Source organism: Furipterus horrens, unplaced genomic scaffold (assembly GCF_987537825.1).
Source record: "Furipterus horrens unplaced genomic scaffold, mFurHor1.1.pri manual_scaffold_1, whole genome shotgun sequence".
NCBI lineage: Eukaryota > Metazoa > Chordata > Mammalia > Chiroptera > Furipteridae > Furipterus > Furipterus horrens.
The window spans coordinates 97,644,245-97,658,260 of NW_028327171.1; the positions used below are offsets into that span (position 1 = coordinate 97,644,245).

The window sequence follows — 14,016 nt, forward strand, 5'->3', positions numbered from 1 at the left end:
CCCAAAACACTTAAAATTATAAAACAAAGGAAAATACATCAAATACCTTATTCCCCAAGGAATAAAGAATATTTACATTTGCTTAAGTTTGTTTCATGTATTTCACATAATTTTTTTCTTGTGCCAGTCTGTGAGGAGGCAGGCATCCTCATTTTAAAGATGGGGACGCTGGGGTGCCACATAGCGCGGGGCTGTCTGAGCTGGCACTCCCACCTCTGCTTGGCGTCTCTGAACGCCCAGCTCTCCCAGCCTCCACCTCATCTTTTCGGACATGTTCCAGGCATAGAATATGTTGCAGGGCGATTGTGGAGTCAATGGGTGGATCTCCTCAGAGATCAAAACCTCACCTGTCACTATGCTCTACTGCAACCTTGTGCTTTCTCTGAGAATCGACCTTGGCCTCCGTAACCATGTTAAACCAAGCCCTGAAAGTCTTCTTTTGAAGAAAATGCATGCACAGTATTTGTACTTCTTCCTCCAGATCAGTCAGGTACTGGGGATTGGGAAAGGAACAGAAATGAGTCAAACAGTGTCACAAAGGATTAGGGCAAATTGCCCTGGCTGGTGTGGCTAAGTGGATTGAGTGCCAGCCTGCGAAGCAAAGGGTCATTGGTTCAATTCCCAGTCTGGGCACCTGCCTGGGTCGTGGGCTGGATCCCCAATTGGGGGTGTGTAAGAGGCAACCACACATTGATGTTTCCCTCTCTTCCTCCCTTTCCCTCTCTAAAATATAAATAAATAAAATCTTTAAAAAAAGAAACAAACCCAAAGAATTAGGACAAGTAAACGGTACAAAAGAGAATTGAACAAACACAAAACAAAGGACACTGGAGGCATAAAGAGAGAACATAGCAAAAAAAAGTATCCTCTGTAATGTATTAAGGAAATAATGGAGCCAGAGGGGTAGAAACAGTCATAAGATTGAGGGGATAAGTTTCTAGTAAAATCACTTGAGCAATTATGGGATAAGAAATGAGTATAAAAGCAAAAGCTAATATAAGTACACATAATTTATAGAGATAAACACTGTATAAAAAGAAACACGCTTAAGATTTTATACTAACAAAAAATTGAAAATTTCACATTCATTTTAGGGCAGTAAATTGGATTGACGATATTGTTCTTGAAAAAACATGACTGTACATTCTAGATTGCATCTGATTTTCTCACACAGGATTGAGTAGAGACATGTATGTAAAGCTCCCTTCCCCGCAGCCTTACCTGTAGCCAGCTCCGCATGACCCTCCTAAGCAATGTTTGTGAATAAAACTGACTGGCCTGGGCTGTCTTCCTAGCCAGGCTTTCCTGACTATACTGGAACCAGGTGAGCAGGCATTTCTTCTGTAGGGCCAAAGAGTGATGTTCTTTGGCCACCTGGACAATTTTTTAAATAAGAAAAGTAAATTATTCCTTTTATCTTAACTCACTTGAGGAAACACATTCCTTTGCCAAATGATGCTGCAAACCACATTAGGCACTTACCAGAGAGAATAATCTTAGGTCCCCAAAGCTTTAACTGTTGGCCCTATTCAATGGGGGTTTTCGATTCATCTCGTGCATAGCTTTTCAATGCTGACTCCCTGAAGACCATGGTGACTGGCTGGTCGTGAGGAAAATGGAATGAACAACCTCCAAAGCCATTATTTCACTTGCATGGAGTTTTGAAGTGGGTGGCTGGCAACATTCTCAGTGTGTTCTGTTGGAACTTAGACAGCAGCCCCATAACAAACCTCTTTTTTATGTACTTAACCACTGTCTAATTGAGGAAACACTGATACTTTCAATTAGTTTTGTAGAATGAGCTGTCACCAGTACTGAAATTCAGACATTATCAATAAACCACAAAACCATTTGATAGAAAAATAACATGATGAATAATTTAATATCTTACCAACTTAAAAGGCTCAGAGCATCATTCTATCAAAGTAAACATACAACTCAGAGTTTATAGATTTTAAAAGTAACTGCTATATTCTTTCAAGAGATAGGAGGAAAAAAATCCTTCCCTCTTTGTCCTCTCCAATTAATACGTTTTTCTAAGCCTAGTCTAGCCAACCAGCACTGTAAATGTGACTCATCCGAGCGAATGTCCTGGCAGTCATGCTCCCTGGTCAAAACGACCGTCACAGGAGGTCTCTGTGGCACCTGAGACTGCAGCGCGTCCTGGCTCCTCCCAGTCAGGGCGCCAAACGGTGAGGGCCGCCAGAAACACACAGCCTCCTCCCCTCCCTTCTCCTCACCCTCCGGGAAAACAGAACCAGAAAGAAAAAAAAGATTCTCAGAAGGTTCCTTAAAAGTTCTGAAAATGGTTGTTGCATTAAATGGCATACAGTGTGTGAAGGAGAAAATACTGAGGTGTTCTGAATTAAATTACAGTGAGAGAACGACAGAACTGTGACTGTCAATGACTGCTGACATTCCTTCAACTGCCTGTCAGAACTTCAGATTAATTTCCAGGTGGCTATTTCCAGATTATTTTAGCCAGGCACCATCCAACGCCAGGAGCCTCAGCTTGTTCACACGTGTGCTGTCCAGACTACTGTCCACAGCCAATCTACAGGGGTGAACATTTCTTTATGCAAGTCCCGCTTCTCCTTCTCTGACTCCTTTGCCTATAGTTTGTGAAAATTCTTTCAGACTACCTCTTTCTTCCACCTCCCCCATATTTGATGTACATATGCTTGCGGAGCTCCAGGACCGCGGACATGCTGTCTTTCTGTCTTTTCCAGCTAGTCATGCTCATGGTGCTTTAGACGCTGTTCCCAAGGCCCTTCTTCTTTGTGTTAGCTCTTGGACCAATAAAACCTTACTTAGAAAAGAGTTCAGTCATGGAAGTTAATTTTGTTTGTTTGTTTAACAAGCACATATGAGTTTCAGAGAAAATGTTAAATAACCCTTCTAAAGAAAGTGCTATAAACAAACCAGGAATCGTTTAACTGGACCCTTCTCCTTTCTTAATTTTTTTCTGTCCCTTCCTGAAGCCAAGTCTGATGGGTGAGTAGCTATTCCTTCCTCTTACTGTTCTCCAGAACTCTTCATTTTTCTTTTTTTTACTTTCAACTGGTGCTTGGCACGCACATCCACCTCTGATTCCCACACAGCACAAAGGCATGCCAGAACTGGGCAGGATGCTTGGAGGAAGATGGTGCTGAGCTCCACTCTAGCTTTGTAACCAATGTGTTGTGTGACTTGCAGCAAGCTGGTTCTCTTCACTAGGGCTCAGTTCCCTTGTTTATGAATTGAAAGAGATGGAGAGGATTATAAATGTTCTAAGTTTTACTATCTTGTGATAGGCTGAATAGTGGTCCCTCAGGGATGGCCTTATCTTGATCTCTGGAACCTGTAAATAGGTAATCCTCTTCAGTAAAAGGCATTTTGCAGATGTGACTTAAGTGAAGGATTTTTAAAAGGAGAGATTTGTCTTGGATTATATGGAAGAGTCCTAAATGTAATCACAAGGGTCCTTATCAGAGGGAGACAGGAAGCAATTCCAGCACTAGAAGAAGAGACTCTGAGCAATGGAATGCAAGTAACTGTTAGAAGCTTAAAAAGGCGAGGAAACAGATTCTCCCCTTGGAACTTCCAGAAGGAACTTGTCCTGCTCGCAGATGGACCTTAGCCTAGCAAGTCTGATTTTGGACTTCTGACTTCCAGAATTTTAAGATAGTAAATGTGTTTTGTTTTAAACCACTAAGGTTGTCGTCGTCGGCAGCCGTCCGTCTCGAGAGACGATGGTGTAGCTTCTTAAGAGTCTATCTGCACCGCCGAGAATGGCTGTGCAGTCCGACTCGGGAGTGACATGGTATCTGTCTCCTCCCGTGTTGAATCGACATCTTGCGATGAAGCTACAGAGCCTGGGCAGGGTGATATGGAGGGTCTGCTGTTGCCCATGCAGCAGACCCCCCCTCTCTTCGCAGCTGAAGGATCCAAGGGAAAGACGGAGTCAATACAGCTTGGCTTCAGGTGCGCCGCAGGAGTTGCCGGTGTTGACTACAACGTCAAACCGCCTTAGGGACTCCGGCTCCGGATTTTCTGTCGGGGTTTACTCCCTTAACCTTTCCCCTGAAGAGGTATGCCGCAAGGCAGCGGAGGTTTTTTTGGAGTCAGAGTTTTCCTTCTCTGACTAAGGTTGTACTAATTTGTTATAACAGCAATAGGAAACAAATAACACTTGTATGAACTAGAGGTGATTTTCAAAATATGGTGCTCAGCCCACTTGTATCAAAATCCCCTGGGCTACTTTTTTGAAATGAAGATTCCCTGAGATCTGCTCCCCCTCTCCCATTCCCCGCCCCAGGAGGTGGAACCAGGAATGTGCACTTTTATAAGTTCTCCAGGCAGTTTTATGAACAAGAAATTTTGAAAATGCTGGTTTCAGATCTGTGATTTCCTCTTTTTATTTTAATTGGATTTTTTATATAGAAAGCTTATAACTGTTATTTTGAGCTCAAACTCCTGTTCTATTTTTACATTAAATTAAAAAAAATTAATTTGGTTATTGACCCATAGATTCTATATTGTTTCTAAATTACATACTTTTCTTGATTTTACTCAATCAAAAACAAGGACCAGCCCTGGCTGGGTGGTTCAGTTGTTTGGAGTGTCATCCTATACATCAGATGGCTGTGGGTTCGATCCCTGGTCAGGACATATACCCGGTTGTGTGTTAGATCCTGGTCAGGGTGCGGATGGGAGGCAACTGATCGATGTTTCTAACATTGATGTTTCCTTAGTGCCTCCCAATGGAGTAGATAAGCCTCCTTCACCCCTCAATGACTATTAGTTTAGCCCTATGGCTTGCTTTGGCCAACAGAATGTTAGTAAACATGATACAAGCCGAGGTTTCATGTGGATTTACATAACAGGGTTTGGGTCTTTGTACCTCAGACATTTGCCAGGTGAAAAACATGCCCTGAATACCTGCTGCAGCCAGGAGAGGCTATGAAGAGACCTGAACCCAATCCACAACTGTTCCACAGACATGTGAGTGAGAAATAAATGCGTGAGTTACATGCCACTGATATTTGGGGGGCTGTTTGTTATGTAGCTTTATTGCAGCATAAACCTGACTAACACACATTATGGTAATTAGTTTTCTCTTTATTAAACACTGCTAATAATGAGAGAGGCTTCCATTTGTCTTACCATGAAGGTCTACAATAAAATATTTACTCTAGCTTTTTAAACCTATTCAATCACAGAAATTTTTCTCTACCTTGGAAGACCAAATCTAAACTCTTATCCAAAACAAATAAATACAAACACTCAATTCATTTATCTTTCTGGCTTTTAAATCACTAAAAAACACCCAAAGCCTAATTAGGGTTTATCCTATTTGAAAAGTCCATTTTCTCATTTTGGAGGGTAAGAGTATGATATTATACCTGCATGTTTTGCTTGCTTTGAATTCTCAATCTCTTCCAAGTCTCCAGACCTTTTTCCCTTAGCAACACCCTTTCATAATGCTCTTTGGCTATTGCTTCCAGTTGCTGGTTCCTCTTAATTCTTTTGTGCTTCTCTAGTTCTCTCTGGGAAAAAAAAAAAAAACGTAAAAATGTTGAGAAAGGACCAGAATGGCAACATAGGAAGCTCCTGAACTTCCCTTCTCCTTTGGATGCACTCAATAGAGAGCTACACATGGAGCAATTCCCTCTGGAACAAGTCCAGAAACTAGCTGAGTAACTTTTCCATATTGGGCAGATGAGAAAATACACGTTAAAATGGGTTGAAAAGGCTGAGACACATTTTTGCCATAAACTCATCCCTCGCATAGCACCATACGATAGGGAGAGAACTCCCAAAGTGCAGCTTCTCCCTGAGGAGCAAAGGGTTTGGACTGCACATCTAGAACTCCATTTTGTAAAAAAATTCTTAAAAATAAGTTTAAGTTGAACATCCATGTACATATTTTTGATGAAAATGGTACACAACAAAGTTACCTTTCCCATTCTTGTCCCCAGCCAACTGGATCCCCTTCTTACTATTAGCAAGTTCTTATGTATCTTTTAGAAAAATTTTTTCTTTTTTTTACAGAACAGAATCTCTGATTATCACCAGAACTTAGTTCATCTTGCCACCCTTCCCTTTAATGGCTGCATAATATGTCATATGGATGTGGAATATGGATATCATATGCAACTAGAACCCCAATTTTTAAAACAACAACCCAGGGATGGGGCCCAAAGCACCTAGCTCTGAGAAACAATGGGGATTATGTCCACAAGACACACAAAACTACAGCAAAGAAACAGTTCTTCATGAATGGGCGAGATTTCACTGACTATCCCCCTAGGGTTCAGCCCTAAGGGAGAACAGGTAAAACGCCCACCTCCTAGTCCTTTCCTAAAAGGAGTTTGACTGCATACTTTACAAGCTTCTGCCTGAGGGCATGGCTTCTAATTTCGAATGCATCTAGGGGCTGGTGGCAAAGCTCCCAAGAAGCTGGAGGAGCTGGTGGGCCCTTCCCCCATCTTCCTCCTTCAGCTCACTCTAGTAATGAAACTAGATTGCCAGCATCTCTGGAAAAGTCTTGTGTACAAATCTGGCACCCCAATTTTTGTGACTGCCATCTGAGGGATGGGCTCCTGGATTGTTCAGCTCTCATAGCCAATGGAGCTTACTTACATACACATTCCCACAAGACTATAGCAAACAAAGAAGCAATTTTGAAATGAGTGCAGGGGCATTTGGACTTCCAGTCAAGATGGTGGCATAGGCAGACATGGCTCTCCTCTTCACACAACCACATCAAAATTACAACTAAAATATAGAACACCCATCACTCAGAACTCTTAGAAATTGAGTTGAATGGAAGTCTGACAACTACAGAATTAAAGAAACCACCTCCATCTATACTGGTAGGAGAGATGCAGACGGAAGCTGGTCCCTCACCCACATATAGTGGATACAAATTCGGGAAGGATATCTCAGGAGCAAGGAGTTCCAGCCCTACACCAGGCTCCCTGGCCCAGGGTTCCAATGCCAGGAAGATAGTATCCACAACTTCTGGCTGCAAAAATTTGAGGGGATTGAGTCGGTGGAAGAAACTGCTGTAGCTCCAGGCAGTTCCCCTTAAAGAAACCACACATGAAAGTACTCAGACTCACTCCCTCTGAGCTCTAGCACTGGGGTAACAGCTTGAAGTCACCAGTGGTATACAGGGAGGAACTGAAGTGCCTGTGTCTGGCATCAAGGCAAACAGAGGCCATTGTCCTTTTTCTAAACCTTCCCTTCACAGAGCTGGCAAGCTGGTGCCATATATAAGATTCCATCAAACTGGCTAACACTGTTTGACCCACCATGGAGATCCCCAGAGACTCCACCCCACTCAAGTTACGAGCTCACCCAAGCGGCTCTTCAGTAGGAATGGCTGGTCTTGGCTCATGCTTCACAACTCCCTAAATCCTGTCAAACAAGCAACAGCTGGCCTCAGTGAGCTCCATGCCTGCCACTAGCAGCAGTCAGCCTAGATTAACAGCTTGGGATTGCCTGGGAATCTCCAAGCCCAGCACAAGCAGCAGCCATCTCAGATTGCTTTATAGCTCAGGCAAGGTGGCCCCAGGAAAAATACAGGTGGGGGCTGACCTTGGCCTACACCACCTGGGAAACCCCAGGGCCAGTGCACCCAGTAGACAGCTACAGATCATGTTGGAGCACCACCACCCTGCCCCTGCACAGCTGATCCTCCACAGAGGGTGGAGGTTGGTGGTCAGTGGTCACAGCCAATCCTTACAGCCAATCCCTGTCATTGATCTGTCAATAGCAACCAAGGCTCAACTACAAGAGGAGTGTGTACTCAGCCCACACGAAGGGTGCCTCTCGAGTATCCAGCATGGGTGATAGGGGAGGCTGTGCCACAGGACCCTACAGGACACTTACTACATTAGGTGATACTACCAAGACATGGAGTCACGAGCACACGGGGCTCCGCCCAATATAGTGTAGGAGATGTGACAGCGCCCGGCACAAGAAGGAAAAATAAACAAAATGGTCAGAATGGCAGAATTAATGATTGAAATACCAATTACACAGCTAACGAAAAAACGAATAAAAGCTTTGACTGATGAACAAATAGCGAATCTTTCTGAGGCTCAGTTCAGAGCTATAGTTATACGACAACTTACAGACCTAACAGCGGGGCTGAATCAAGACAGGGAAGGAATGAAGGCTAGTCCTGCTGAAATGAATAAAAATACATACAAGACAAGTGGTGAGGAAGGGAAAGTCATGGATCAAATTAACAAATCAGAACATAGAGAGGGAACAAACAGTCAACCAGTGCAGAAAGAAGAAACAAAAAGTGAGAAATATGATGAGAGGCTCAGAAACCTCTGGGACAGCTATAAGCGATCAAACATTCGAATTATTGGATTGCCAGAGGGTGGAGAAGAAGAACTAGAAATTGAAAAATTATGTGAAAAATAATGAAGCAGAACTTCCCTAATGTGGGGAAGGAAATGAACTTACAGGTCCAGGAAGCACAGAGCGTTCCAGATAGGCTGGACCCAGGGAGGACCGCACCAAGACACATTATCATCAAAATGTCAAAAATTAAAGATAAAAAGAGAATCTTAAAAGCAGCAAGAGAGAAGGGAAGTATTATGTACAAAGGGTCCCAATTAGACTATAAGCGGATTTCTCAAAGGAGACTTTACAGGCAAGAAGGGTCTTGCAAGAAATATTCAAAGTAATGAAAATCAAAAACCTACAACCATGATTACTCTATCCAGCGAAGCTGTCATTCAGGATAGAAAGGCAGAGAAAGTGTTTCCAGGACCAAGTAAAACTGAAGGAGTTTGTTAGATCCAAACCGCTGTTATACGAGACGTTAAAGGGACTGATGTAGAAGAAGGAGGATCAAAACTATGAATATTAAAATGAAAACTATCACAATAACCAACAGCAGAAGCTTGGGAATTGAAACAAAGGCAAACTAAGTAGGCAATGAGAAGGGAAAAAGAATTATAGGTACAAGGAACATATTGGGGGGAGGTCAGAAGGGAGGGGGAAGGGGAAAAGGGAGGATTCAGGAATTAAGAAGCATAGTAGGAGGGAGTGGAGGAGACAGGAAGATGTTGAGAAGAACTATATGCACAACCAATGGGCATGGACTAAGTGGGGGGACAACTGGAGGGAGGAGGGGAGCAGGGGGGGAAGAAATTGGGACAACTGTAACAGCATAATCAAAAAAAAAAAAAGACATGGAGTCAAAGAAACTCTACCTAATACATAGAAACAAACACAGGAAGGCTGCCATATGAGGAGGCAAAGAAATATGGCCTAAATGAAAGAACACATCAAAATTACAGAAAAAGAGCTAAGCAAAATGGAGACAAGCAATCTATCAGATGCAGAGTTCAAAACATTGGTTATAAGTCTGCTCAGTGAACTTAGTGAGGACCTCAACAGCATAAAAAAGATCCAGTCAGAAACGAAGGATACTCTAATTGAAATAAAGAACAATTTATAGGGAAACAAGAGTACAGTGGATGAAGCTGAAAATCAAATCAATGATCTGGACCATAAGGAAGCAAAAAACAACCAAACAAACAACAAGAAGAAAAAAGAATCCAAAAGAAAGAGGATAGTATAACTAGCCTCTGGGACAACTTCAAGAGGTTCCACATTCATATTATAGGGGTGCCAGGAGGAGAAGAGAAAGAGCAAGAAATAGGAAATCTGTTTGAAAAAATAATGAAAGAACACTTCCCTAATTTGGTGAAGGAAATAGACATGCAAATCCGGGAAGCACAGAGAGTCCCAAACAAGATGGATGCAAAGAGGCCCACTCCAAGACACATCATAATTAAAATGCCAATGATTAAAGATAAAGAGAGAATCTTAAAAGCAGCAAGAGAGTGGAAGTTAGTCACCCATATGGGAGTTCCCATAAGACTGTCAGCTATTTCTCAAAAGAAACTCTGCAGGCTAGAAGGGATTTTCAAGAAATATTCAAAGTCATGAAAAGCAGGGACCTACAGTCAAGAGTGCTCTACCCAGCAGAGCTATCATTTAGAATCAAAAGGCAGATAAAGAGATTTCCAGACAAGAAAAAACTAAAGGAGTTCATCATCATCAAACCATTATTATATGAAATGTTAAAGGGACTTATTTAAGAAAAAGAAGATCAAAACTATGAACAATTAAATGCAATAAATACATATCTATCAACAATTGAATCTAAAAAACAAACTAAGAAAACAAGAAGTACGGAGACAGAATCATGGATACAGACAGCGTTTTGATTGTTGCCAGATGGGAGGGGGTGTGGGGGAATGGGTGAAGGGGTGAGGGGATTAAGAATTACAAATAGGTACTTACAGAACAGCCATGGGGATGTAAAGTACAGCATGGGAAATGGAGTAGCCAAAGAACCTATACATGACCCATGGACATGAACCATGGTGGAGGGATTGCATGAGGGAGTGGGGGTGCTGGGTAGATGGTGGCAAAGGGGTCAAAATCAGGACAACTGTAATAGCATAATCAATAAAATATAATTTTAAAAAATGTGTGCAGGAGCAACACTCTCCCTCCCATTCCCTCCCCCCACCATTGGCTATGCACCTGGGTTCAGTGCAGAGGGAGCAGGCAAAAAGATGCATCTCCTGGTTTCTTCCTGGAAGGGGCTTACCTATATACATTTCCAGCTAGTGCCTGAGAGTAGAGCTTCAAATCAGTTTGTATCCAAGTACTGAATGAGATCCTGCCCTCCCCTTTGGGACAATGACACATCTTAGCATATGTTCAACTCTTGGGAGTAACTAAGAACAAAGACAGCAGCTTGGGTGATCACAAACGTTCAAGAGACAACTGAGTACCTGGGCCAAGTTGACTGATCTACACAAGACCACTTTGTCAGAACTAGGAGAGATGGCTGTTATACATAACGAACAGAAACCAACACTGAGCGTCAAGAAAAAACATAGAAATGTGGAATATGTTCCAAACAAAGCACAAGATAAGTCCCCAGAAGTCAGTCTTAATGAAATGGAGGTAAGTGATTGACCCATAAGGAGTTCAAAAAATGGTTATAAAGATGCTCACTGAGGTCAGGAGAGCAAAGCATGAACAAAGAGAATTTCAACAAAGGGACAGGAAATATAAAAAAAGCATCAAACATAAGCACACAGCTGAAGAATACAATAATTCCACTGAAAATTTAATAGGGGTTCAACAACAGACTAGATCAAGCAGAAGAAAGGATCAGCTAACTTGTGGACAGTGCAATGAAACATCCAGTCAGAGGAACAAGAAGTAAATAGAATGCAAAAGAGTGGACATGTGACACCATCATCAAGGAGACAAATATATGCATTATAGAGGTCCCAGAAGAAGAAGAGAAAGGAGTGAGTGCTATTCAAAGAAATACTGGCTGAAAACTTTCCTAACCTGGGGAAAGAAACAGATATCCAGATCCAGCAAGCTCAAAGAATACCAAAAAAGATGTACTAAAGAGATATACACCAAAGCACATTATAATTGAACTCTTAAAAAGTTAAAGACAAGGGAAAACATCTTAAAAGCAGCAAGAGAAAAGCAACTTGTTATGTATAAGGACACTCCCATAGACTATAAATGGATTTTTCAGCAGAAACCTTGAAGGCCAGAGGGAGTGGAATGATATAGTCCAAGTTTGGAAAGAAAAGACTGCCAACCAAGAATGCTCTACCTAGCAAAGGTGTCCTCCAAAATTGAAGGATGGATAGAGTTTCCCAGACAAAAGTTGAAAGAGTTCATCACCATTAGACCGTCTTTACAAGAAATATTAAAGGGACTTCAAGTTGAAACAAAAGCATGCTAATTAGTAATATGAAAACATGTGAAAGTATAAAACTCTCTGATAAAGGCAAATATATAAATTGAAAACACTAATATTGTAATGGTGTGGGTGAATCACTTATAACTATATATAAAGGTTAAAAGACAAAGTATTCAAAATAACTACAACTACAATAATTTGTTATAGATAAACAATTTAAAAAGAGGTATATTATGACACCAAATACATAAAGTGGGAAGGCAGGAGTGTAAAAATAAAGTTTTGTATACATTGAAAGTTATCAGCTACAAGATATTTTATGTAAGCCTAATGTTAATCACAAAATATAAACCTATAGTAGATACACAAAAAATAAAAATAAAAAAGAGAAAGGAATCAAAGCATAACACTAAAAGAATCATCAAATATAAGGAATAAAGAGAAGAATAAAGGAACTAAAAAGAGCCAGAAAACAGTAAACAAATTGACAACAGTAAGTCCATACCTATCAATTATTACTTTAAAATGTAGAGAGACTAAATTCTCCAATCAAAAAACAAAGTGGCTGAATATATTAGAAAAAGTAAGACCCAACTATATGCTATGAGAGGCTCACTCCATCTTTAAGAACACACACACACATAGATGCAAAAGTGAAGAGATGGAAAAAGATATTCCATGCAAATAGAAACCAAAAGAGAGAAGGGTAGCTTTATCTATATCAGGCAAAATAGAGATTAAGCCAAAAACTATGACAAGAGATAAAGAAGATCATTATATCAGAACAAACAGGTCAACTCATGAAGGGCTATAATTGTAAATATTTAAACATCCAACATCAGAGAACCTAAATACAAAAAGCAAATACCAACATAATGAAGGGAGAAATAGACAACAATACAAAAACAGTAGGGGACTTCAATAACACACTTTAAACAATGAATAGATCATCCAGACAGAAAAAGCAATAAAGAAACTTTGGGCTTAAAGCACATGTTAAACCAGATAAACCTAACAGACATACACAGAACATTACATCTAACTGCAACAGAATACACATTTCCTCAAGTGCACATGGAACATTCTCCAGGATAGGTCATACATTAGGCCACAGAACAAGTCTTAATAAATATACAAAGATTAAAATCATACCAAGCATCTTTTTTTTATGATTATGTTAAATTAAAAATAAATAGCATACTTATTCTCTACCCAGACCATTTCCCAAATTGATTTCATTCACTTCCAGAGCATCAAAAATGCTGACACACTTCCAAGCAAAGAAACACCAAAGATATTGTGGCACTGAACAACACTCTAGATCAAATGGATTTAACTGATATATACAGAACCTTTCACCCTAAAGAAGTAAAATATACATTCTTTTCAAATATACATGGAACATTTTCAAAGACCACATGATAGGACACATAAAAAAACTTCAGCAAATTCAAGAAAATTTAAATTATATCAAGCATCTTCTCAGACCACAATGGCTTGAAACTAGAAACCAACCTCAAGGAAAAAACTCAAAAACATTCAAATTATTTTTTAAAGTATATTTTATTGATTATGTTGTTACAGTAGTTGCAATTTTTCCCCTTTGCTCCTCTCTGCCCAGTACCCACCTTCTCCCAGCAATCCCACCCCCCTTAGTTCATATCCATGGGTCATGCATATAAGTCCTTTCACCTCACCCTTTTTTATATTATTCTTAACTTCCCCTGTCTATTTTGTACCAATTATGCTTCTTAATCCCTGCACCACTTCCCTACTTCTCCCCTCCCCACTCCCAGCTCATAACCCTCCAAATGATTCCTATACCTATGATTCTGTTCCTAGTCTGGTTTGTTTAGTTTGATTTTCTTTTTTTTTAAGTTTGAAAGGCTGCCTTTATTATCCTAGTTTTTTTTTTTTTAATATGCTTTGTTGATTATGCTGTTACAGTTGTCCCAATTTCTTTTCCCTTTGTTCCCCTCCACCCAGTGAACCCCCTCCTCCAGTTCTCCCCACTCTTGGTCCCTGCCCATTGGTTGTGCATACAGTTCTTCTCAACATCTTCCTGTCTATTCCGCTTCCTCCTACTATGCTTCTTAATTCCTGTACCATCTCCCTTCCTTTCCCCCCTTTACCCTCCCTGCTGACCTCCCCCCATAATGTTCCCCATACCTATAATTCTTTTCCCACTCTCGTTGCCTATTTAGTTTGCCTTTGTTTCAGTTCCCTAGCTTCTGTTGTTGGTTGTTGTGATACAG

General features: G+C 40.8%; 1 protein-coding gene across 1 annotated transcript in view; it reads right to left on the minus strand.

The window, feature by feature from the left end:
* CCDC191 (coiled-coil domain containing 191) overlaps positions 1-14,016 on the minus strand; it is a 91,789-nt gene that overhangs the window by 1,555 nt on the left and 76,218 nt on the right. Inside the window, exons 14-16 of the mRNA XM_090276825.1 lie at positions 5,385-5,528; positions 1,222-1,374; positions 348-493 (exon numbers count right to left, since the gene is read on the minus strand). Of these exons, the coding sequence (XP_090132951.1) occupies positions 348-493; positions 1,222-1,374; positions 5,385-5,528 (443 nt within the window). The remainder of the gene's footprint in view (positions 1-347; positions 494-1,221; positions 1,375-5,384; positions 5,529-14,016) is intronic.